Source organism: Labrus mixtus, chromosome 12 (assembly GCF_963584025.1).
Source record: "Labrus mixtus chromosome 12, fLabMix1.1, whole genome shotgun sequence".
Classification (NCBI taxonomy): Eukaryota; Metazoa; Chordata; class Actinopteri; order Labriformes; family Labridae; genus Labrus; species Labrus mixtus.
The window spans coordinates 13,455,150-13,483,039 of record NC_083623.1 but is presented as its reverse complement, the minus strand read 5'-3'; the positions used below and the strand labels follow the sequence as shown (position 1 = coordinate 13,483,039).

Genomic DNA, 27,890 nt, shown 5'->3' with positions numbered 1-27,890 from the left:
GATGTTTCTGTTTTCTTCACCATTCTACTGTAATTTAATCCCAAGTGTGAAATGATGCACATTTATTCTGCTTCTGTGGCAAACTAACCCATAAAAAGGTAAGCAGTAGTATTTTGTCTTCATATAGGAGATAGCAAGAATTCATGAGGGGAAATAATGTGCTTACAAAGATGTTATCGTAGAGGGGAAAAAAAAGCCTGCGACTGAGTGCAGAATTTACATTTAATCTGATGTACTCTACAATGGTTGCAACTGATTGTTTGGCTCTCGAGGGGCTCTGCTTCCGCCGTGGCAGCAGGTTTATGTTTTTTTTAACACAGGAGGAAGAATTCCTTTCGTTCCTTCCTGTTGCTGTGTGACTTGCCTTCTGAGACTTTTTTTTTTCCACATCAGAAAAAGAAAAACCTGACATGAAAGCCACCATTTCTTCCAAAGGGGGGAAATATACACAACCAGATGTTTCCCTCCTGCGAAAAAAAAACACCTTGAAGTCTAGAATTTGATGCACTGACAGCTTTGACAGCAGAGGCCCAGCGGATGTACAGAGCAGTACAGAGTGATCTCTCCACAGCAGTGAACTGTGGTTTCCTATTGCACTGCATGAATGAAATGATCATCATTTACGTGCAGACAAGTCATTTGATGTACCTGCAGTGCGCATGACAAAAAAAAAATACTCAACAGGATTACAGAATAAAGCTTTTTGTTATCCTATAATTTTGCTGCTGACAACAAGCCCCATAAAACACAAAACACTCAAACATTGTGTCAACAGTTTTCTAATACCTTCACACTTCATCAAGCCTCCACCCTGTTCGCTTCTGAAAATGACCTACATCTAAAAAGCAAGCCAAAATGTTACTGATTCATTTTCATCATTAAAACATTTCCTACAACATCCTGGCACTGCAGTTATTTGTAAATGTTACCTACAAAGCATTAACAGTATATTTGTTGGGGACTATTTTCAGCTGTGGATTCATATAAATGTGTTTTTCGTGAGTTTGCATTAACGAGATGTTTTTGGAATTATTCTCATTTCAATCATCATTCTCATATCAATTTCATTAAGATCTTTTGGATTTGTTGAAAAAAATAAACACATTTGCCTCTTATGCATTGCTAAATTAAATTAAACAATTGCAATGTTCCAAATGAATGTCAACAGAAAAAAAAACACTTAAAACACAATATAAAAAAAACAAATACATCAATGCATAGGTCAATTTCTTGTAGTTCACCTTGAATCATTACTTTTCCCTCACGCCGATAAACTTCATTAATTACTAGTCAGGGCTCTGCACTTATTTTGCCACTTATTTGGCTCGCCTCTCAGGCTCATAAGATAAGGATCGGCTGCCTCCGCTGCATACACTATTCAAGGCCAGGAAAATACTGTTACTGATTGATTTAGATAACTTCAATACATACATGTTTTGCTTTCATTAACATGTTACTTCCTATGCTATAAGAAAGCAGATATTTCCATTAATCTAAGATAAGGTGTAAAGCAATCTTTTCAGTACAGAAGCAAAGAGATCATTTAAATCAATGAAGTGAAATTAGAATCTATGATTATGGAAAATGTGTTGTTAAAAGGAAAAACTGGGCAAAACAAGCAAAGGCATATTGTTCCCTTCTGGAAAAGTATTTTACTGTAAATGTCTTAGATCTCTATGCAAAATACTCTAAATTCTAAACCAACAAGGTAGAGCGATAAGGCAAACTAATTTTGAGGTTTACTGTCCCAAATAAAAAGGTAAAAGCCTTTATTATATCATGTTTATTTATTTTTTATCTTAACTGTTAAAACTATTGGTTTTTACAACTATTTTAATACATTTCAGTCTTCATCTTATACACCTGATTTATCTACATTTTACTGGTTATTGTTTATACGTTAATGTCCTTTAATCAATCATGTGTTTCTCCTTTATTCTGACGTTGCTGTGTGTCTTTAAATTGTGTCTGTAACTGACTTGATATAATTGTAAATGAGCATTCCCCCTCAAGGATCGCTCTAATATAAATAAAGGTTCTTTGATTGATTTATTTAGGTGTTTTCATGGGTGATTTATTAGATTAAATTTGTGCGTAGCATAAGAACAGAAATGTATCCAGCTCAGCATGAATACATTTTCCACAGAATTTCAAATATTCTCTGGAATACTTGAGAATATTGGAAAACATGACCACAGAGTATTTATGTGTTATTTGAAAATTCCTATATTATATGTTTCCATCCAAATGTAGCCCACAGTTTATTCTAACAAAACATTCAGAAAACCTGGTGACAATCCCCTGTTGGAGAGTAAACATCACATTCTAATGTAACCTAACAGTACTGACAGTGAATATTGTTACCAGACTGGATTCAAGCACAATCACACAGTTTTATCCAGTCAGGCTCTGCTCTCCTGACTTCTCTCTGTAAATCACTCCAGGACTTTCTCACTCTCTTTGTGATGAATCCTGCTGAGCTCAGTGTGAGAGGATTGATAGCCTGAGGTTTCTTTGGACATCAGGGGGAGCAGATCATTTGTGTCTCAGGCAGCAGATCACTGTTCTGTCTCTTATTTATTCACTACCAGCTGTTCATTCGGGTTCAGCCTCTTTACTATTCAGTCTTAATCTAAGCTAATCAGAACAGTGTTAACACCTGTGTTAATTCATTATTGGTTACACCTGTGTTCAGCCTTCATAAGCACTGCTGATTGTTACCAGCTTGGCCTGCTCTTTAATGTTTGACTATTTTCACAGGATGGCTGTGGAAGTCAGTCCTGATAAATTGTTTTCAAGTCTCCTCACATTTGGTGGTTTTATTGCTGAACGTTTCTCTCTTTTGCATCATTCTGTGAGAAAGCTTACAATCTTCTGAACAATCTATCAGGGTCACCTTCTTTCTATTTCTATCAGTTTTTATTCTACATCTTGCACCAAATCATACCCATGTTTCTTACATGCTCTGCTCTGCATCATATTGCCTGCATGTTGCCTGCATGTGGATTTACATTTTATAGCCTCAGACTGCAGGGAACCCGATATTCAACATAAGCGTCTGAGCTGCATTGCACACGTGTGCTTGGATATCAGCATATTGCTTCAGCTATGGGCCATTACCCGTTGTATTTGTGTGTGATTACGGTGCAAATGAATGTCAGTAAGGAGCCTATCAGCACATGTGTGATCTTATTTAACCACTTCAATCAACACCAAAATCTTTATTTAGATTATGCAGGACACAATTGCTGCAAAATGCATCCTTTATCTTTACAGGGATGTTAGATTGTAGTCCCTGGGTTCAGCTAGGGGTCACTGTGTTAAATAACTTCACTGAAAACAACAAAAGATAAGGAAAAATAGCGATACATTGCTTTAACCCCTCTGTTGAGCTTGTTGTTTGTTCTGATTCCAGTGTTTAAGCTAAGCTAATTGTCCTGTACCTCTAGCAGCAATTTAGCCCATGTGTTTGAGTGGGATCAATCTTATCTGTATGTTCTCATCTTAGAAAGTGTGCACGATATTCTTCAAAGTGTTCCTTGAAGGGATCAATTTATTCATTGACTGAATCTCAAAGAACCTCAGAGGGCTCCCTCTTTCTGATGTTACAACAGCGATGTGTCCTAGTCATCTGAGTTTGACAGAAAGGTTGCTGGGTTTTTACAGGCTACCGCAAAAGTAAATGGGTGCCACAATGGGGGACTCTCATTTTAAAACAAAAAGACCCAAACTAATACTGTCTATGTTTCCATTTATTGACGTGAATGTAAAAAAAGACATGGAAAAAAAACTGCATTATGAGACCAATTCATAACAACACTGTAAAGTTAGAGAGTCGGTAGAGGATATTTCACACACACACACACACACACACACACACACACACACACACACACACACACACACACACACACACACACACACACACACACACACACACGAAACCCGGCCACAAAACAATTCTGCTCCCTCTGTATGTGCGAGGTAGCCACTTTTCTCACCTCTCCAGTCGTGTTGGGCTTTGTGGTCTCAGGTGCTGACATCTCCACTGCTAACAACCCAAGATAAGGCAGAATAGAAATACATTCTTCAACATCCTTTGTTTGCACCTGTAACACTTACCAGAACCCGTTCTCCTTCAATAAGGAATCCTTCATTGAAGGCAGGCAGTTGACTATTAAGTACATTAAGCACATAGCTATATTAGTATTACACTAGCTTCATGTTGTTTCTGAGCACCATTCAGGCAAATGAAGTTCCATGTTCGCCTGTATTTACATGTGAAGTATTGGCAAAGTTTAGGAGTGTATGTAAAGGAAAGACCTCAAATAAATGAAGAAGGATTGAAACTATATCTCGATGTGTCTCCTGCTTGGTACTTACTTTCCTCATGTGCTTTGACTGTGACAGGATACATTCCTGTTTCCAAAGAGGCCACAAGACTTACAGAGACTGTCATCATGTCATATTTCATCTTGTTCATGTGTGAGGTTTCCTTTGAGATATCCTTCATGTTTCTTGTCACAGATGTTGACTTCTTTTTCCCCAAACTATTGCAGTGGGCCCCGAGTGTGACTTAAGCTGGCCACACACCAAACTATTTTCAAATCTTTACAGAAGACCACAGACATAAGAACAGTTTCAACCAATTCATTAAAATCTTCAAACACACACCAGACAACAAGACCCGGAGACCACACACCTGCAGTTTGTAGACACAAGATCTCACAGAAGCTCGTGTGATCAAACGTGACTTCAGGCGAAAAAACAAATATGGAGGACGATTGATGTCGTAAGCTGCTCTCTTGCTGTGTGTTCTGTTTGGTAGTACAAAGCAAAAAACGAGAAAAACAATATGAAGGTTAACCTGACTGAGAAGATGGAGTATGTCCGGCTTTATTTAATTTGCAGCGCAAGCTGAGGGTGAGTTGGCAATGTTGTCAAAATATGCAACATTCGGTTGGTGACGCTTGCAAGTCTGAACGCTCTCATTGGCTGTTGTAGGTATTCAGTTGGAGGCACCTGTTTGATATTTATGATTCCAGAACCGACTCAATGGGGAGCAGTGAAATAATTGTAGTGACACAACACACTTTAGGTAATTTGGACAAATCTGTTGGGAAAAGCTGCGAATCGATCCCCCCCCCCCCCCCACACAACTTGCTAACGTGCTGGCTTTATTTATTCACTCATTATCAGTTCCCCAATTGAATATGTGTTTATATCCACACTGGTCTCAAAGGGGAAACAGAGCTATACTTCCATAAAGATATGCTGTAATATATCTGCTCTGCTACCTGTAATTTATGACAGTGGCTGTAACTGTTTGTGTATGCACATCGTTACTGCCTGAAGCATAAACATTATTTAGTGTTTTGGGTCTTAACCAACAACGTGATTGGGATTCCTTCCAGTAATCATAGTGTAACAGTAATTAGCCTAAAGCAGAGATTTAATAGGGTTGGAAAATCTACAGTTTTCTAAAGGATTGTGTTGGTGTCTTTTGAATAAAATGGCTCTTTATGCTTTCAGATGATGGTTGAGTTGGTTCTTGATGTATGTTTTCTGCTTCAGTTTGTTTGTTGATCGACTTGAAATCTCTGAAAGTCATTCACAATGACAGACGAGCGATGTCTACAATTTTCCAGACGTTGAAAAAATTGATATAATTTAACTTCACCTTCACCTCCCTTCTCTAAAGCATGGACATTTACATACAAATGCAGCATGCAGGCATTAGTGAAATGAGTTTTTCTCTTCTTTTTTTCCAGAACTACACAAACTTTGGGATTGCTGGTTTATTGTGTGTATAATCCAAGTTTTGCTTGCTGTTGTGTCCCAACAGGCCAAAAGTTATATCAAATTTCCCAACAGGCAAAAGCTTTTTGCACAGCAATCGATGCTACAGGAGTTTGGTCGTGCATGAATTTTCATTTTCATAGACGGATTTAAAGCTGCTCCCGCATTTGGCCTCAGTGATTGGTTTCTCTTGTGCATGAAAGCGTTTGAATCCCTCTGGAATGGCCGTACTTGCAAGCTCTTCAAATGTCTCATTTCTATATTCTTAGCACAAACTGTTAGGCTATAATTCATACAGGGGCCTAGGAGGTGTAGTAAATGGTTCATATCTCTGATTTGTGTCTCTGAGGTACCTCAGATCAGCTGCACTGTAAATTAAATAACAGGAACAGAACAGGATATGGTAGGTCCTTCAATTGCCAACCCTTAAAGAACACTAGCACATCACTGGAAAAGGCGAGAAGCAGTAGAACATAACCAAACTGTGATTATGTCATTGTCAACCCAGGAAAGCACATGTGTAATTACAGTTAACGACTGCTTCTAGATGAACACTTACTTCACATTCTTTGTTATACGTGCTTCATGTAGAAGAGCCGTGCTTTAAACCACAGCTCATTTAACAAACATTTGCATAAGTAGTTTGAAAACTGAGATGAAAATATATTCACTGTTCCCATGACTGTACATTAAATACTGAACCTGAGGCAAGAAGTTACAAAGAGTGTAAAAGGACTAGAACATTGACTGACATGATTTAAAAATGTCACCTTGTCCAGCTCTTTAATTAAGAAAATAAATCTAGAAGGTTTGATCTGTGCACCAAGACAAATGTAAAAATCTGCTTGATAATTTTTATTTTTACAAATAATTTTCACTTTGAATAAAATATAGCTTCATATTCCTCACATTCTTGTTATTAATCTGGGCTAACAGCCTCGCTCTGGCTACATTCTGGAGGTATTGATTAACATTTCAGGACATGTATCGTTCATTTTCTGAGCAAAAGTGAGAGCACAGGATGGACACCACACTCACGTTTGTCCATCAAGTGGACAATTCTCCTAGCTCAGTGTGATTTAAAAAAAAAGGTAGTATGCATGCCTGACCGAAAATGGAAAGTGTTGCTCTGCTCAAAGATTTGAAATACGTTAACCAACCTCTCCATAATTAACACTTTGTAACTCATTTGTTAAATTACTTTAGTTGCTGCGAGTATTTCTTTGCAGAGCAGCTGGAGCACGTTCTGTCATGACTGTGAGGTTGCCAGGAGAGCAGTCAAGCCAATATTTCAAATGAAACATTTAATATTGAACCCCAGAGATGGAATTTTTTTTCTAAATCTATTTTCTGTGGTTTATAATCAGCTTCAGAGTTCAGTGAAGCTGCAGCCTTTTTCAGAATATTTACGCCTGTGGTCAATTCTGAGTTTCCATATCTTTGGGGTTTGGGGAGGAAACTGAAATAAAACTGCTGTGATTACGCACAACAGCAGAAATGGACTGTCATGTTGTTGTTTTTTACACTTGAGTTGTCTTTGGTAACATGGTGTCTAAAAAAAGAAAATAATATCTTTCTCGCAGTTTTGAAAATGAGTCTTTCGTATTGAATCAATCTGACGTGCCCAAATCTGTAATGACGTTTTTCTATATTTGTCTTTTATAAATGATAAGGCGACAACCATTGAGTAGGAGCTTCCAGACTGGTGTCAGAAATAGAGGGACAGAAAGATTAAGGGGGTTATTCTCAGACAGATTCTTCAGGTGCACCCGGGCCTTAATACTACACCTTTCATAGAAAAGACATCCGTTCAACTCGCAGACGTCTGCGGATGTGGAAGGTGAAATGGATTTAAAAGAAATCAGTGACAACTTTAGTGATAACAGTGACTCGCTGACTCATCGTAGCAGCTCTCTGCTGAGACAGACCAAACACTGCTGATGGAGGTAGAGGAAATTCTGTACTTGTAGCTGTGACCCAGAAAAATCTCAGCTCATGTTTTATTTGCTCCGGATGATCCAACTCACCCCCTCATATTAAGACAAATTTCCGTCTAGCCTGGTTCAGAACAGAAAAATAAAATGTGACTTGTCACCATCTAATATGGGGAAGGTTTAAGCACCATTAAGGAATTTTGGTAAGCATGACGGCTGCAGCTTACGAGGAACAAATCCAATCTGCTGTTTTGCCAGTTATAATGTGGGATGCTGATCACATTTCCGTATGTGTTGGCTACTAAATGATGCAATGCCAGTGTATTCATTTGAACTGGAAGCCATTTGAATTGGATGTTCGACATTTTACTCGCTCTGATTGGTTGTGACTTGATGAGTCATTTTGGTCATGGGGACTTTTCTTGAAAATCAAAGATGAACAGCGAGGTTCCAAAAAAAAAAAAAAGCTTTTGCCATTTTTGGATTATAAAGTAAATTAAAACCCCTAACTCATCTTTTAAAATATTAACTAAAAGCTAAATTAAAAATAGTCTCAGCCTATAAATTAAGTCCATGTGAGAAAAGCCCAATTTTCTTACAGTATGAAGAGAAGTGTTATTGGGATTAATTTTTCTTGCAACCTGGGGAATTTAAGTCTGCAACTAACTCTTCTGAAGCTCAGTTCTACCAACTCTTCAGTGGAAATATTTGAGTTTTTAGCTGCTTAATAGCACATATTCATAATCTTGTTGATTAGTTTCCTATTTGGTCCAAGAAAAGAGGAGGAGGAGGAGTTTGTCAAAGCTTGAAATCCCCCTACTTTTGTCTCTAAATATAATGCAGAGAAGGTTTCTGACTACGTTGTCATAAAACCATGTATTATACCTCTAATTTTACATTTTAATATATTTTTACAGGCTTTACTATTTGACATATTTTCAGCCAAACAATCTCAACTGACTTTTGTTGGTTAGCATTGTACTTATGAACTCACATCAATTCAGTTTCTTTGAATTTGCGACCAATTTCTCAGCAATTTCCTACACTTTAAAGGCTTAATATGCACTTAAATGTAAAGCCTCTGTGAGTCATGACTGTCTACAATGAGTGTAACACCCGAGTCCCACTGTCTGTGATGCTTTCCGAGTTTTCCAAGTCCTATCTTCAGTTTGTTTACAACGCCAGGACGACCGGCTGGCTGGCTCATCCCCTCGCGTATAAAAGTTGTTTAATTGAAGGACTAGAGAAAAGAAGAATAACATACTGTACTCGCTGATTAATTGAATGTCACGTAAACGTTTCTAGATCACGGTCATTTCAGGTAAATTTACACGCAGTGTGAAGATACGAGCATAATAAAGATCGCTAGCATTAGCATGCTAACACAACAATGCAGCGCGTGTTGTTTTGGTTTCATGCTGGTGCTCAAGGGCGACATCTGCTGGATCAAAAAATCGCATATAAAGCCTTTAAGTCAAACCGGAGCCTAAGACTGGTCAAGAGCACTTCAGAGAAATGCTTATAGGTGGCAAAAGGACAGACTTCTCCTTCAGCCTATTTTTAACAGAGGTAGATAAAACACCAACATGGACCCAACAGTGAAGACTCACACAAGGCAGAGTTCAATAATACAAAGCAGAGTTTTAATACACAGTCCAGGTGGGTTCACAGGTAAACAGTCAGCGGTGCGAACCAATCCAGCTAGGAAAAAAAACCAGAAGGCAGGCAATGGTGAAAAAACACTAGGAAACTCACAAGTAGAAAAGGAAGGAATGAGGAGACACGAGGGAAAAGCCAATGAACTGTCAACATGAGGGGACACACACAGGGGTTACTGACGCTGCATTCATGTGGTGTGGGACACATCGGAAAACCAGTTTCAGAGTTGGAAAATGCACATGAACGACTGCTCAATTCGGAACAACAATTTGGAAACTAAGGAACGAAAATAAGGGCACGACTTGCTGACTTTACATCATGCTGTCATCACATGGGGGGAGATATGTTTTGTTAATATTAAGATACCAATTATAAAGTCACGTATTGCACATGAGCTTTTTTCTCAAACACAACTTGTAACAGTGAAATTCCAGTGACATTTCTTCGTAGCGTCCACTTTGTTAGTTTGTTGTTGTTGTTACAACATTCAGATTTTCCCAGAATTGAAAGCATGTTTACACACTGGAGTCGGAAAAACGACTTCCCAACTCGGAAACTGGGACCATCCGAAGAGCACATGACTGTATCAATACACAGAAAAGTGAGCACAATCGGGGCAGGGGAGCACAAGGCGGGAAAACAGGAGGAGCAGGATTTGGAAGACAGACACGAGGGTAAGTACAAAATAAAACAGGAAATGACAATACTGCAATGGAAATAGACAAAAACAAAAACATAACCTATGTGACTTGAGGGACCGTGTTAATTTTAGAGAGATAGACAAGCAGAAAAGAATAGCTGCAAGTTTCCCCCAAAAAATTCAAGAGCACAATAGCAATGTGAAATTCTGTCAAATTGTAAATGTGGCTAAAAAGAATAACAATCCGTCCAAACCCGAGGTTGAGGAGTCAGATTCAAAGCCCCAGGCATAGACTTGCTGCTGCACAGCACAGAGTTGAAGAACAAATCAATGAGAAACTGTGAATTAATGCATGTCATTATGTATTAAGGACACTTTGTCAAACCATACATATTTATTCTCCCCAAGGAGTATTGCAGCGGTAAAGGTCAGGATGTCCTTCATCCTCTCAGCGTGAGAGGATATCCTTTCTGCAGCGGGCTTGATATGACAGGGGAACGCTGTTATATTCAAAGAAAGGTCTGAGTTCAAATCGTTCCCCTTTGGATTAAAGAGTTGGTCTGTATTTTCAGGTTGACTTTTGGACTTGGTTCTTGTGATTATCTGATTTTAAAGGTCACTATAATAATGGGCTCTTACCTTTTAAATACAGGTTTTCCTTTATAAGTGTGGATTAGAGGAACCATCTCACAGCGTCAATGGTTATTATTTGTATTATAACACCAGCACTATATTGAACATTTAGAGCAATATGCTACTTTTAATAAGCATCAGAAACAGTGTTAAACAGTTTACCTGGCTTGGTCCAAAGTCTGTTAGTTTAATCTATACGTAAATTTTAATTTAAAAAATCTCATCCATGGTTTAGTTTGAACATGTCAAACAATGAGATGTACCATGTTTTATAGGACTACAAATAACAAAGACCTATTTTAAATGTTTTATGTCAAGACTAAAAAAAGCTTCTTGATTATATGAGCATTAAGTTTTGTACAGAAACTCATGGTCCCCAGATGACCAGGTTGATATATTATTTTTTTATCCCTTGTTCTTTTTTCTCTGGGGTCAATCTTTTTGAGAGCTGGACAAGACACTTGGAATCTAAACTGGTTGCATCAGCTTTCATTTCACATAAGGGACCACGCTGACACTTTTCGCAAAAAGCTCAACTAGAACAGGTCAAAGGACAGTTAACATGTCATAATCGACTCCTATAATCCTGTTTAACTTTGGTTAAAGCGGAGCTAGCTGTTCTCTCCTGCTCGCAGTGTTTATGCTCAGCTAAGCCAACTGTCTCATGCCTCTAACAGCATAGCACAGATAAAGGAGTGGTTTCAATCTTTAAGTCATATAATCTATCTGATCTCATTAAAAAAAAGTTCAAAATAGTTTTTTCAGGATGTTCCTTTTAGGGTCTTTGTTTTTTCAAAAAGACAGATATTTGTGTTGATTGATTGAATCACAAAGAACCCCAGATGGCCCTGTTTTTCTTATGTATCAACTGTGAGGTTGTCAATAAGGTTGCAGGGTTTAACACGCTTACACAACAGTCCATGGCTGTCACAACAAGACAAGAACCAATGCTCTATTTTTGTTCAATTGTCTTTGTCTGAAGCAACCAAATCTCATCACAGCAGTCCTTAGCTGAATGTAAAAATTGAAAGACGAAGCAATTGACATCAGGCCTAGTCAGTCTGCAAAGACACGTCGTATTAAGACACACAAACCGAGTTTCTGCTTCTTCTGTATGTGTGAGGTAACCTTTTTTCCCTTCATGTACATCTCCAGCCTGAAACGGCGGTGGTTGGTGGCACCGCATTTCTCTGATGTCACTGCAGACAGAATCGCTAATGAACCAAGCAATTTCCAACCAGGCTGACTCTGTTGTCACATGTCTGTAGGATACAAAGGACTCCTTTTTTTTGCACCTCCCTTTTTGCAAGATACAGACTCCTCCCTGCTTAATCTTTAGATTGCTCTCAACCAAACCTATATGAAAATTAGACACAAAACCAGACCCAGCTTTATCATGCTGTAGATTGTAAACATCATCATCCCTGTACACACAAAGAGCTCAAATCTGTTGTTTTTCTGTCTAAATAAAGCCAGTATGATGCACCTCAGCAGTGCATCATACTGGCTCCTGTTTGAAGGGCACAGAGTCAAGGCTTCCTCTCAGAGTGAAGCAGCATCTGAGCATGTGCTTATGGTCCTGTATGTGTGCTGACAGGGCAGAGGCTGGAAGGTGACGAGCAATGTCACTCTTTGTTTGGCCTCGTTAAGTGACCTGTCAGTTCACATTAAGGAAATCAGTCAGACTCGGAATAAATTGAGTTTAGTCTTTATGTTGCAGATTGCATGTTGGAATATTGTAATTGAGTCACAATAAAGTAGGTGATGCACTGTTGTAAAGTTGTCCTGTTTTGCAAAGAAACAGAACAATCTTGAACATCTTAGGCAGAGAAATACAAATTGACATGAAGGTGTGAAAGCAGAGTGACAGCTTTCTCGAGCCATGCTGTGCTTGTGATCCATGAAGAACATTTTGCCACTTATGACTCAGATCAGTTTGTCAGTGCTGGTCCATAATCCGCCGGTGTCTGTCATTGTGTGCTTGTAATTAAAACGCTATTGTATCCTTGATAATTGAGCTGCTCAGAGCAGCCGGCTGCAGGTTGTTTATCTGGGACAATAGCTGTGTTATTCTTCAGGAAAAATAACAATCATTGTAGAGAGTCAACATGATAACCATTACAGTGTTTGGAGGCAGTTTTCTAGTGCAAGACAAAACAAGCATCATTTCATTTTTCTCCTATATTTTACCTGTTCTGACAGTTTTCTTTTTTTTTTTAGCTCTTTGAGGATAAGACATGGGGTGTTCTTTAGATTTTGCATTGTCAACCATCTCACACAAAGACCAAACGAAAAATGCATAAGCAAATTAAGCATGTTATGTGTTATTCTTTTTTGCCACGGACTGTTAACTTTAATAAATTACAAAAGAAAATATTAAATTGATGCACTTGCTTTCATGATCATTTTAGGCTCTGAATCTTTCAATCCCTGATACCCTGCTGCAAAAAAAATGAAAATAAAATCATGTTTTTTAATCCGCAACTGCAAATAGTCCCTCACAAATACCCATTACCCATGTTTGATTGACATTTGATAGTGCCCAGTTGGGAAATTGTAGCCCCTTTAACATTCTTCTATTGTGAAACCAGGTTTATAGTGGAAATAAATCTACATTTGAACCCATGCCCTGGGAGATGAGTGCCACAGAAGGGAAGTCAGATTTAGTACAGGGACTAACTATGCACCCAAACCATTTTTTTCTCAAGAAGTAACATTTTTCCAGAAATAAATATTGGTCTTGTCTAGAAGCAAAAAAAAAAGGAAAATCTGTTTTTGCATGTAAAATAATTTTAATTCTTAACCTTTTGTAAACTTCATTGTGATTTACTGACATACATAAACATATTAACAAAGTGAAACACATATTTTTCCATAATGTTTTTAAAATCAAAGCAAAGCCTACAATTCTTAAAGACACATCTGAACTATAAACATTGTGGAAGAAAAGTAGCATGCAACACTTGTTGAAATCATTTAGATTTAAAAAATAAATAAATGTGCATCCGAATCTAAATTGTATATTATATAAGCAGTTAGTTTTGTCTGTCTTGTTGGCTCATTGGAAAAGTTTTCCATACATAAATTATTGAAAAATATTAAATCTAAACCAAAGTTGCTGTTTGTAAAAAACGGATCTGAATGTCAAGGATGTACATTTTTTATTTCAAAATTTCTCAAAACAGATGATCATGCTGTTAGCCACCTTTCTGATAATTATTGATCGATTTATTGATTGATGGAACTTTAGGGTCATTATGACTACAGTTGGTGCGTAATCATGTTTCTATGGCATCTTCAGACTTTTAAAAGCCTTTAATGTTTTCACAGCATTCCCACTGAGCTAATTTAACGTCTTTGCATACATAAATCAAAATGAGAAACATGTGCTTACATTCATAATGAGGCTCATCTCTGCCGTCATGAATGGATAGATACATTCAACATGCTTGAACTGGGATTTTGAAGCAGTCACAGACTTAATTAAAAACTTGTCACCCTGGGAGAAGAGGATGCCATGTGAAAAAGCTGGGGGTGGAAAGCAAATGAGTTTCCTCAAACACCAAAATGCGCACAAGCGTTCACACATTCACACATGCACACAGACCCACACTTACTTTGAACACAATCACGCACACGTATCCTCACATGTGGTCATACATGGCTTGACATATTACATAATACTGAATTGACAGCACTTCTTAAATTGCCTCCCAGTAGTTGTCAATCACACGGCCGCCTGGGAAGAATGAATAGGAGGACTTTCAGGGTCTTCACTTTGAGCATCTGCGCCCAGCCTTGGACCGTTTTTTCCCCCCAGGCATCAAATCATTTAAGTACCGGGAAATATTCTTTTAGTGTAATGAAAGACACAACCACAAAAGGGAAGTTTTCCGATGTCATTGATTGCTTTTTAGAAACACTAAAAGAAGTCCATGATGGTATTTCAAGAAACTGAAACATGTTCGAAAGTGCAAAATGTATTCGTGACTCCTCTTTGACGAGATAACAAAGGACATTCACAACAGAAGGAGAAAGTAAATGTATAACCTACACTAGGATGAACCAGATATTTTTTAATCTGCTAATTCTTTGTTTTAAAAGCCTCTCCTGCTAGTTTCCCACTCGACTTTGACTAATAAAAATGAAGGTCTTGACACATCTGTAATTCCTTTGATATAAAAGACAGCTGAGTGATCTTACTGCTATGTTCCATGTTGTAAGTCATGTACAGTAAGTGTAGAGAACCTGACAAATTATTTGAATTTCACTGCTTCTAGATTAATAAGCAACAGAAAATATAATGGATAGTGGAGAATATGGAGAGCATCCTGTGATCATTCAAGCTAAAACATCTTATTGGGTAACTCATTAGCATTAACAGTAATGTAAGCTACAAATTTACTTTCTAACCAAAGTTATGTTGCATAATGTATGTTGCCAGGGTCACATTTTACATTAGCTTGAATAATTGCCAGTACAACATTTTCTGGCAAATATTTTATGCTAGCTACAATTTTTGCTGATGTCATGTCCTAGCTAACATCCTAGCTAATGTTCTTCCCATTCTTTTGTGTTACACCTTGAAACAGTCAAAATAGCTATCAGCCACTTCAATAGCTAATGGATTTTTGCTGATGAAGAACTCTCCAAATAGTCTTTTACCTTATAAATTGGCTACATGTGAGCTTATGAAGACTGGGTGCAACCAACCGGCCATTTAGTCACGGTATTAACTATAGCGGGTGTTCATTTGTGTTTATCTGTGGAAAAAGTGGTTAATTTCAAAAGAAAACATTTTTTTATACTTGATAAAAAACACATAAATAAGACATTTGATATAGCAGACAAGTAGAACTGACTGTCTCGTAAGCCACACTGTGTTGTATATGTATTCCAATGCTACAAGCTGTAAATAGCACTATAAAATGCATTGAGAATATAACAGCATATCTTGCTGGATAAAAGCACTGACAATAAGACACATCATTCAAACCATTCAGCTGGGAGACATCACAACCTCAAATAAGCTTCTTATCAGAAGCACCCATTCTCCTCAATTCAGAAATGTTCTGAAAATAAAATGTGACCCCAGATGGGTTTCCTGTGTTATGAATCAGAGTGAGATATTAACTGTGCCACAACAACATTTCTACAGTTTTCATGACTTTAATCAACTTGGCATTTATTTGTATATTTTTCTTTCTCTGTGATGATACCCAGACTTCAAAAAGATGGAATAAATTAGTCACTACAGTAATTTTCAGTAAATAGAGGTTATTAATGGTGTACATTCAGTATTGGCCCCCCCAAAAAAATCATCTTTCAAAAATATGATATCTGAAGGTTGTGATGAGCGCTGAAACATTATGAAAACCAGTAAGGTAAAGATACAGTTCTTGATGCTTTACATCCCAAAAGCTTTTCATTACACCATTACTATGCCTGCCAACATTTATTTCAAACTGGATAGAAAAGGACAGCCATAGTGCACCAAGCTCTATATTCCACCACCATGACCAAACATGAAAGTAGAGTTCAATTTTTAGAAACCAACAGAATTAGAATCAGAAATAACAAACAGCTCTCCTGATCCTTTGATCAGAGTGAGGACCTTTCTGATTCCCAGGCAGAATAAAGAGATCACTTTGGTATATGAGGAGAATAGGGTGTAATGGAGGAGCCTGGCACTGTGCGGTTTATGTCGCAATCTCAGCACATAAAAACTGGTACTTAATGTATTCACTGGCAGACAGAAAGATGACATTTTCCAAGTTATCTCAAGAAACATTTTCTCCACTCTCTCCCTACTTAAAAATATGCTCCCTCCATTAATTTCTGTGTTTTTCAGAGATGCCTCCTGCTATTTATTAATTTATATATATCTTTACTAGTGCTGTGCTCGTATATAACGTATGAGTGGACAGACAAAGCGTTTCCTAGTCTTTCATGCATCACCATCCTCACATGTTCAGTATGGTTCCCAGTAAGGCACAAGTGGATTATTCCTTAGGGTGAAAAGCTAAAAGTCAATCATGAAGGAACAAAAATGTCAACATTCATCTCTTAGTGAGGACAGTCTGACAGGCGGATGCAAGGCATATCAATTCATACTGGAAGAAGTGTAAACGAAAAGTAAGAGCCACATTCCTTTGTGTTTGCACAGGACCAGAACAAGTGTTCACTGTTGGTTAGGGTTAGGGAGTGTTTTTAGTCGAGAGGATCCTTTTATCTGATGCAGATTTCATGACCTCTGATTCATCAAGAGATGAGCACAGACACATCTATTGCTTTCTAGGTTTTATGAATGCATTTATTTCTCTGTGTTCACAGGACTGTCTGTCAGCATTTTAGAAGACGTTCGCTGTGTTGAAAGCTCAATATGGGCTTTTATATTTTAAAAGAGTTTTCTTTTTTTACACAGTCCTCCAATACAATCATGTTTCAGTCTGCAGCAGGCTTCTGATTTGGTCCAATCGTGAGCAAAGCTGTAGATTGTGTTGGTGCTGAAATTATGTAAAGAAGTCAGACTCCTTTACAGTATGACTGGAACTAGGGGGCCGTCAAACACCGGAGGTTTTGAAGGTAGTCCTAGACACCCCTGTGGAATTGGAGTTTGACTATTGATTTGTGTATTAGTCACTCAAGGTTTTCAATAATTTGACAGAATCCTCTTCATGGCTGCGCAAGGCCTCCTTAACACTGATGCACCTTATAAAAGCACAAAAGTGTTTGTGTGATGGTGATCTCTGTCTGCTATCAGATTGCTCCAGTCAGATGAGTAAGTCTCTCTTTAATGCTGATGCTCATTTTAGGTTTTCGATGACTACAACTTCCCGCCGGTCAGCGTAGTCAGGGCTGAGACCGTTCAGGTAAAGGCTGCCGTTCCTGGCCAGCCCCCCAGTGATGGGACTGAGAGAGAGAGTCAGGCTGGTGTAAGCTTCTCTGTCCTCGTACAGGTTGGCCGACAGCGCCCTCTTGCCAGGGGTCATTTCTTGATTGATGGATGCGTTAATGCCCAGCTCGGACGACAGCTTGCGCTTGATGGATGCGGCACGCTGGAACTTGTCATAGATGTCAACGCTGAGTCGCCGCCGGGTCTCTTTAAACTCAGCGGAGACGTTTGCTGTCCACTCAGCCGCGTGAGCTCGAAACTCTCCAACCTGCAGAGAAAGATTGAAGATTGATGCCTGCAGGTGTTGAAGCACAGCATGTCCCCCTTTACATCAACATCTGTTACCCAATGTTATCTGGTTAGCATGCTCCGATGCAGCTTTGAAAAAAAACATTTGCTTCCTGAATTTAAGCCGGAAATGTTTTCCTGGGTAACATGACAACAGGTCGATATTTAAACCTCATCCTTTACTTATCCAACCTCATGTGTTACTAAAGCCCTGAACTGCCTTTATTTCATAGCTTTGCAGACTCAAGGAACTAGAAATGAGACAGTAGTGCAGGCATTTATTTGTACGTTTGTAACTCTTTATTTATGACCTATCATACAAAAGCCCCATGTCCAACTGTGAATGTAATACTGTAGTCCTTGATGTCTGACTGAATAGGTTAATAGCTTGGACCATGTTAATGTGAAAAGCACACCAATAATTAATGGAGTTCAGGCTTGTGAATGCCACATCTATTTCTCTATTCAGACTACTGTTTAAATGCTCTTGCCTCAAGCGTTCTTTCACATGAATTGGATGCTATCCAATTAGCAATGCCTGTAACCTACATCTTTTATTTTCAGTTAATGTTCATTTGTCATTGAGTGTCGCTGTAGACGTGGAGTAGGAATAAATAATTAATAAGAAGCCCTAACTGGTTAATATTTTTGGACAAAATGTGTTGAGGTACAGCTGGTGATGTTACCTGAAATGTATCATTTTCAATTTCCAGTTCATTAACAATGGTTCCTCACAAATAGTTTCACTTTTTAGGACATAAACAAAATGCCTTGTTGGGAAGGAAAACATGACAACATTTATACAATTCTTGTATCTGTCCATTACGGAGGAACCTATGCTTTTAGTATGTTAGCTTAGCTTAGCAAAAAAGGTGAGAAAGAGGGCAAAAAAGCATCATTCTTTGTCTGTAGGCAATTACATCTGCCTACAAGCTCCACTTATAGGATTAATAACAAACACATTATATTTTATGTATTTGAGCTGTAACAAATTTCAACTGACAGAGACATCAGGTAACTTCTTCCTGTAAAAACAAATGCTGTGTTATTATGTTTTGTACAAAATAAAATAATGTTTCGGTGTGGCAGAATGGTGGCAGCCTTTATTTTTACAAAGCTATGCCAGCTCTTAACCTTTTTCCTTTCTTTCTGCTTAGCTATGCTAACAAGCTGCTTTGAAAATATATTTACCTGACATATAGGGGGAGGTGTAAGTCTTCTAATCTAACTCTTTGCATGTAAGCAGATAGAGTAGGGCTTATGCCTCATTTTTTTAAATTAATAACTTAAAGGTCACATATTATCCTCCTTTTCAACCAGTTTAAATAAGTCTCAGAGCTCCACAAAACATGTATGTGAAGTTTCATTTCAAAAATCCCCTCTGATCCTGTGTTTTATCATGCCTATAAACCCCTCTATTTCAGCCCTGCTCAGAACAGGCAGTTTCTTTGTCTGTACCTTTAAATGCAAATGAGCTGTGTCTGACCACGCCCATCTCTGAAAGGTCTTGGGTGGCTTGGTCTTTCTTGCACAATGACCAATTGTTTAAGGTGAGAAGGCAGACTTAGAAGGGAGAAAAAACACCTTGCTGTGGGAGTGTCACCCATGGGGGTGGGGTTACTGCCCTTTGTGATGTCACAAAGGGAAAATCTCCAATAGGCCTGTTTGAGCACACATTTCCTAAAAAGTAGAATAAACGTAAACAAAAAAACTAAACATGGAAAATGTATTTTGTATAATTTGTGACCTCAGTATTTAGAGGCTTTGCTACTTTCAGTTTCATTACAAGACAACTGGCTATAGGAGAATGCAAATAATGCAAAAACAATTTGTGCAAAAGTGCTGAGAAAGGTTTGTGTGAAGAGTTCTAGTTTATGCTTCACAGTCAATGGTAGCTTTAGTTGAATGTTGCACAGATGAGGAGATGCAGATATGCTTTCTGCTAAACTATACTGCAGGAGCCTCAGGCTAATTTTCAGGAGAATATAGAGTATGTGGTGAAAAAGGTCTGTATGTTTACATCCCCTGAGAGGCAATGCACTGGAACAGAGCACACACTTCATTGATCCTGCCTTCATAATACATAAGGCCTTTCTCTCCCTGCTGTTTCATAATTCATCACACTCTGAGGTGTGCTTGTTGAAAACGGACTTCTGAACGCATACGTTCAAATTTATGGTGTGTGCCTGTATGTGTGCTCACACTTGGCAACACACACCAGAGCACAAACACTTGAGTGCGTGATTTCTCCTCCTCTCTCCCACTTTCTCTGCCTGATCATCCTCGCCCCTTCGCCCCCTTCCCTCCAAACCCCCAACCTTGCACAGAAACATCCTCTCTCACTAATGTATTTCTCTGTAGAGCTCTCAGCCTCTACTGCTTCTCTCCTAATTAAGCCTGTGTGAGGATTCCCACTGCAGACTAGTCTTCCTTTTTTTATTTTGTATGGAATAAAGAAATAAGACCTGCATGTGTCTGGTTTATGCTTTGAAGTGCGTGATTGCCGGGATGCACGGTTCTCTCAAACCTTTTTACATGAAAATAATGAGTCTGCCAAAACAGCAAGGTATGTTATTACTCTGCTGGAATCACAACAAATATTTAATCTAACCCTTGTATGAGATGGTATTTTCTCCACTGGAAGAGGATTTATCACTTCAGATTTATGGAGAGTGAACTGGAAAAGCCTTGAGTTATTCCTCTGTCAAAATGAAGTGAGACGAATGTGATCACACCTCTGAACTTACTGCTTAGGAACAGACGCACCAGTGTTAGCCTATAAATATGAAAGAAAATATCCTACAAACCTCCACAGTGCTACTTTGAATGTTTCAGTATACCTAAACAAAGTGATCCGAATCAATCTTACAGCCTCTGAAAAAAGGGCTTTGATATCTGTGACAGCTAGTCCACACAACTTAAAGTAAGGTAGAATTTGAATTTCTCTCTCAAGCTCTACTCTTTTCAGTCTCCACAGAACTACTTCCATTAAAGCCATGGGAGAAGAATGGAAAAAGTAGCTACTGTCATCCCCATTCAATATCTGCAATACCCTAGAGCCTCCATTCCCCTAAAATTGAGCTGACTTGTCCTTACAAGATTTGATTAGTTGTACATTTGTAAGGGAATTTGCTAAAGTGAAATAACTAGTAAGCACGGTTCTGCATATTAACTTCATGTTGTCATAATATCTTGAAGAGGGCTAAGCTCTTTTTTTTAAACACTCCATTATTTTTCCTGATATTGTGTGGGAACAGCAGGGATGCAATTTTTTTTTTTTCCCTGTGCTTTTAAAGTTTATCACACCATGACATTGTGGACATAGCATGCAGTTAATTTCAAGCATACTGAACCCTACTATTTTAGGTCAAAGTTTTTAATTTTTTCATTTTCCGTAAGTGTGGCGGTGCAAACCACAACACTGGTTAATAAATGTGAAAGACATCGTCTTTGGGAAGTCTTTGTCCTCTTATTTACAAGAAAATACTGTAAAAGGATTTTGACTGAAATATCTTAGAAAATACAGGCTCATCTTGGAGAGCTAGATCAGTACAAAAATGAATTAAAAGTCTGAAAATGGACTCAAGCAACCAAGCTTTCATCTATTAGCAGGTAATTCTAATTCTAATTTACTGAGAAACTTTCCAATTCAAGAGAGGTTTCATATTTCCCTAATCATTCAGCCTGAACACTGATAGAACTCATGGCACATGATCTCATACCTCCTCTTTTGTCTTCTTTGAGATGACCCTGAACCAGTCTCCGATCATACTGAGCACAGCAGCAAAGTACGCCAGGCCCACGAGGATCCAGAACCACACCACAGGCTTGTAGTAGTCCAGGTAGTCCTGACTCTCTGACCCAGCTGGAGAACATAAAACAAAGCAGGTTCGGTGGATTACAAATTATTTGGATAAAGTCCTGATTATGGGAAAACAATTATTTTATCAGGAAAAAATGTATCCTTTCAAACTTCTTACCAGATTCAGTCATTTTGTTGTTATGTTTGGTGTTTTTATGGCTGAGTTTCTGCTTGTTTTTTATGGCACATGAGGATGAAGGCTGCAAGATTTATATCTGCTTCGTACTTTTCTGACAACCGCCTGTGGACTTCCAACAAACAAATCAATCATATATCCTCTCCCACTTCAAACACCAGCTTCAATACTTTTACATACTCTTTTAGTCCCTGTCATGAGCTGTGTCTATGGAATAACCCTCAATAAATCACCTGTTGTGATGCAGTGCGGCCAGCATGTAGACAGCGCAGTTTACCTAAAGACTGATGAGTTTACTGTAACTCCTGACACTGACACAGGTGGCCTAATCCAATGTACAACCATTAGTTCTGCTCAGGGAAGTTTCATCTAGCAGCTAAGTGTTTGTGATTTTTACCATCTGCCTCTCTCTTGTTGTCTCTCAGGCAGGCCGAATCAACCTAATGCCACCTGCTAACGCACATACATGCACAAAACCTCCTTCTGTACAGCATACACAAACCATATTTATTTTGTTAACAAGTCAACTCTAGAGCAGTCCCTTATTGCTAGTACGCTAAACTCGATATTTACTTTCAAGATCAAACATCTAGTGCTCATTTGATCAGAGAGTTGATATCAAAAAAACATCTTTAAACCTCTGATTTCTTACAGAAAAAAAACCCATAAAGAATGTTTAGGGTTAAACTTCTCTTCTTTTAAAGCTAAACTCAAAACCTATCTATTCTTCCAAGCATATGAATAGTTACTCTTTGTGTATGTGTGGGTTTGTGTAAGTGTTTTTTGTTTTGTTCTTAATTTGGTTTCTGTATCATATTCATGATAGTTGAGCTATTTGTCACTTGTGTTCCTAGGTTTTTATCATCAATGTAAAGCACATTGAGCTTACCTGTAATGAAATGTGCTATCAATCAACTTTTTCTATTCTATTCTTTTCTAATAGTATACCATACATATTTATTTTTGTTTATTGTGCTGGCTTTGCTGAGATAAATGTGTGCTGCCTCTAGCTTTATTTATAATAAGACAAAAAATAACTCTGATTATGCATGGGCTATATTCTATTATATAAAGCTATTCTGTTAATTAAAGGGTGGGCACATGTGCGTTTAGTGGCTCCAAAGTTTCTACTTTATTCATCTCTATTTGTTTTACAGTAGTTATTTTGGATTTCTTGTCTCACAGATGGGAGGCATCAAGCATTGCATGGTTGATTTAGAGAAACTGTCAGAATTCATATGTTATAATGTGCAGCATAGAGAGTAACAGCAAACAAAGGGAGGCTTTTCACCGCCATGCCGCACATCTGTTCAGTCAGACCGGCTGAGGAATCATCCGGCTATAAACACACTGATTCCATACCGAGTGTCAGACATAAAAATGAAAGAGGGAGTCTATAAATTCAAAGGAAAATCGAGTGACCTTTTTCACCAGCGACAAAGTCTCCAAAGCCGATGGTGGTGAGAGTGATGACCACGAAGTAGATTGACTCCAGCGTGCTCCAGCCCTCGATGTGCTGGAAGATGACGGCAGGTAGGGCCACGAAGATGAGGCACCCGAACAGGATGAAGAGCAGCGTGGAGAAGACGCGGATCTTCGTCTGGCTGACTTTCCACTTCTGAAAAGAGATAATACAAAACTATTGGTACTAAGATAAGACATGGAAACCAGTGGGGCTGAGATAGGTTTGTAAGAACTATAACACCCAAATGAATTTTGTTTAATGTATTTATTTGTTTTGTTTTTTATTAAAATGCCCTTTTGTCACATTTCATTATTTCTTTACTTACCTTCTTTGTAATTGTGACAGAACAGTAATGAATGTTGTAAAAATGTTTCTCAATAAGTCATTATGACGCGATTTAATTTGTTTATATATCTAGCCAGTTATTCTGTTGGCCAACTCAAAAAATGTTCAGTTTAGTTGAAAACTATCAGGTATTTTTCAGAGTACAGGAACTTCCTTCAAACCTTTGTAAAAAAAAAATAACCCTTGAAAACATTCTGGCTGTGTTCCTCTTCCTCATGTCCCACAGTCTTTCGCTTTTATTTATTTTTGGTCTCTTCACATTTAGGATGAGTCACTTGGGTTTTTTTTTTTTCGACCTCCTTCCAGGAATACATTTACTGGTTTCTAACATCTCAAACGTCAGGGTGCCAAGCTCTTGTGACAGAACGTCCACTGTCAGAAGGCTCGCTCACGGAGCTGGGGACATTTTGGATCAAGACTTGATATGAAAAAAAAGTAATTGGACTTCTCAAGTATTTGACATGCAACTCATATGAGCAGATATTCTAATGGATTCACCATAGTTACAGCCTGTGCTTTCATGTCACCATGGACATTTGAGTTTGATTAAATCTGCAGCTCTCCAGTTACAGAACATTAGGGTATATTCTGCTGTTTACTCGGTGGCTCTGGAGGTGACTGCTTTCAGCTGGTTCCCTGTGCATGCTGCCCTTTTCCCTTCCAGTTATGTAAGCCCCAAGCACAGTGCCTCTGAGGGGAGCATACAGAGCAGTCAGACCTCAAAATACTCCGTCTGTGATGTCTAATGTCCTCACTGCACTGAGCAAAATCCACTTCAGTAGCACACAGTTCAAAGACACCTACAGTGAGTCATAGGACCAAATGAGGTGGAGACTAACAACCCCAAAGAGACAATATATTCCTGAGGGTCTTCTATAGCCGAGTCTTTTTTCCTTAGCCAGCATCTTCAATGCACAGCAGCCACTTCAGCAGATGCTACAGTCCATCTATTCTCATTGTTTGAACTAGCTACATGTACTAACCTTTCTCCTACTCCTCTGGGAGAAACAAAGCCACTAGCCAGCAATAAATCAAAGTCATAATCAATCTGTTGCTGCTGAGTATCGTGGCTCCTGGTAAAATGTACCTATTGATAGAGCTTTTATTCTGGAAATAAAAGGCTCTTATGAAATCAGGGACTGCTTTAGTGGGCTTGTTAAAGATAACAGGATGATTTTTAAGCCTGTCATTGTTATACACTTACACAACAGAACATTCTAGAAAAATGTCCCCTCTGTGGAAAAATGTTAAAGTAATGATTCTGGGGTTGTTTACAGGGGAAGCGTATCCATGCTCTGAGTGTATCTCGAGGTGTTCTTCTGCAGAACAGGTTTGATTACAGGTTTGTATTATACAAGTGCACCGAGGTCATGTTCTATTCAACTGAACAACTGGCAAAATACTGAACCTGTGGTATCAGCTCAAACTTTCACTTGTTCGCAATTGTATTCAATGTCTTGAATGTCTTCCTGTAAATGAATTTCATTTATAGCAACAAAGACATTATTAAACCTTTGTAATGATTCAGTTTAGTCAACCACAGCTCTTTTGTAAGGCTAGACATGACAGCATTGACTTCGATTTCAAGACAGAACGCATTTATTGTATCGACACGTTTCTGAACCCTTGTGCCCTCCTTGAAATTTTTTTTTGTGATTTGAGATGTATATTCTGTATTCAATTAGGCTGATTATTCCCCAGAATAAATTTAGTGAGGAGAGTGAGGGGCAGACATGTATTAAAGGGCCAAGGCCGGGAGTCAAACCTGCAGCTTTTTGAGGTACAAGTAAAAAAATAAAGCAGAATTTGAACGCACATTAGTCCTATACCAATTCAGCCACCAGTGGGGTATCGATCAAGAGGAGGACCTACGTGCAGAAAACCAAAAGTATTTATTTGAACAAAAAGGCAAAAGGAAAGAAATGCTTACTTTTTCAAAAGTCCAACAAATGTCCAGAAAAGAGAAACAAAAAAAAAGACACGAGAAAACACTGGGAGGTAAGAGACGTATGACAGGAGCAGTAAGGGTGCGATCACACTGGCAATCCGTACCGTGCCTAAGCTCGCTTCACCCCTAAAGTCCAGTTCGTTTGACCAGTGTGTGTGCGCCGTACCATGCTCAAGCACGGTACACTACCTTGGCCCTGGCACACTTCAGGGTGGTTGTATATAACAACGTTATATACAAGAGGTAACTATGCTTAGGCCCGGTTTGTCCTGGAGCAGTGTGAGAGCAGGCCGTGCAGGCCAGCGGGGGAATGGGGAGGTTGGGGGGGGCGCAATCGTGTTTAAGCACGGTACGGGACAACTTTGATAGTGTGAGTGCGACATAAGACAAAATGAACTGACAACAAGAGGAAAGGAACAAGATTAAATACACTCAGGAATAATCAGACACAGGTGAAGATAATCAGGGTAATCGATATGGAGGGAAACCAGACAAAGGGAGGAAGTATGACAAGACAAGAAACGCTGGGGACAAGCACTACAAAATAAAACAGGAAACACTAAGGACACACAAGTACATATACAGTAATAATACACAGAGGACATAGAGAAACACGAGGATAAGACAGGAGACATTAAAGACTAAACTTGGAAATAAAGCAATACAAATACGCACAAGGGAAACAAGCAACAGGAAGGGAGAAAGAGACAAAAATAAAACAGGAAATTAAATCCAAACACTGAAATAAACAAATCCAAAACTGAACCAGAAACTCATGACAGTATGGCAGCTGTCAGTAGCAGTTCCCTCTTCCTCATTTAGTGTTCGCTGACCGTGATTCCATGGCAACGATAGATATGTTGCGTCTGTCATGCCAGCCGCCACGATAAGACACGTCTGTACAACTATTAAATCACGGATCTCTTTGGCTTTGATAACTGTTGGAAATATTTGAGGTAATATAAGTACTCAACAAAAAAAAATAGAACATAGGTTTAGTCCATATTTCATTAATTTAAGTGTAAAATTTGAATAACATTATAAATACTGTACCTTTAACATGAAATAAATACAGCTGTTTTTAAAACCAGCTTTAGGTCAGGTTCTCCTCAGGGGCTGGTACACTGAGCAGCTGTTTGATTGCTTTGTCGTTTTTTTTTTTCAGGGTAAGCCTTTGAGTTTCCAGGAGATACTTAATGACTTAATATCAACCAGCAGGTTCCATTTATACTCCGTATGTCCAACATGACTAATGGTGCTCTCTAACCACTCAGCTTTGGACCCAGTCAATGTGTAAAAGGCACTTTAATTAATAACCCATAGCATCATTATTTTAGAGAGATGCAACCGTCTGGGTTAATTTCACCACCATAAACAGAAAGCAGGAAAACGATGGAAACGGTTCCACAAGTTTAGCGAAGAAGACGGCAAAAGAAAACCCTAACTGTTCTTCTTTGCTGAATTTTGGAACTTGTTACAAATTAACTGCAATTTACTGATCTAAGCTTTCAATCTTGAACAAACTGTCTGCAATTTAAATGGTTCTCAGGAGTGAAACCATTTCCTCCTCTCAGAAAAAACCCAGACTGCTTTGGAAAAAAAAACAATCCTGCGCTTTCACAATATTCAGATGCAGGGTCTTTATGTTTCTGCTTTAACTTTGACCCTTGGATATAACAGTTCTTTACAGAAACAGCTCCAGCAATACACTTTTACAGCTACTGGTGTGTTTCCTGTATCCTTGTGTGCTTTCCACATTAAAACGGCTCACTGCACACAGGTAAACATACAAAAAAAAAAGAAAGAAAATGAATCAGGAGGGAAGGACCTCACCACAATCATCTTCTCTACTTTAGCGATGCCTTTCCCAAAAATGGTCCCCAGCTGGTCCCCGACGCCGGCCAATAAGAATCCAAACAGGGGAATCCCTAGAAGAGCGTAGATGATGCAGAAGATCCGCCCTCCTTCTGTGTGAGGAGAAATGTTCCCAAACCCTGACAGACAGAAAGGAGGCAGAGAGAGAGTTCATTAGCTCATCAGGCAGTATTTCATTCAGAATGTAAGAGGAAATTAGCTGCAACATAGAGACACAGTCAGTTTTTTGTGTGATGTGTGATGAGCAGGGCATTATACATTATCTGCAGAACAGGAAATGTTTTGCGATATTTATGTGTTTTTAAGATACTCAGAACCTAAAGCAGATACGATTTTATTTTCTTCAACCTGGATATTCAGTTTGCATCGACTTTTATGCATACATTTGTTGTGTAGAAGAAAAAACAATGT

At 38.6% G+C, this 27,890-nt stretch overlaps 1 protein-coding gene across 1 annotated transcript in view; it reads right to left on the bottom strand.

The window, feature by feature from the left end:
- Positions 1 to 16,058: 16,058 nt before the first annotated feature.
- LOC132984995 (potassium channel subfamily K member 2-like) overlaps positions 16,059 to 27,890 on the bottom strand; it is a 32,684-nt gene continuing 20,852 nt past the window's right edge. The window contains exons 4-7 of the mRNA XM_061052091.1: positions 27,438 to 27,598; positions 23,269 to 23,464; positions 21,571 to 21,713; positions 16,059 to 17,828 (exon numbers count right to left, since the gene is read on the bottom strand). Of these exons, the coding sequence (XP_060908074.1) occupies positions 17,472 to 17,828; positions 21,571 to 21,713; positions 23,269 to 23,464; positions 27,438 to 27,598 (857 nt within the window). The 3' untranslated portion in view covers positions 16,059 to 17,471. The remainder of the gene's footprint in view (positions 17,829 to 21,570; positions 21,714 to 23,268; positions 23,465 to 27,437; positions 27,599 to 27,890) is intronic.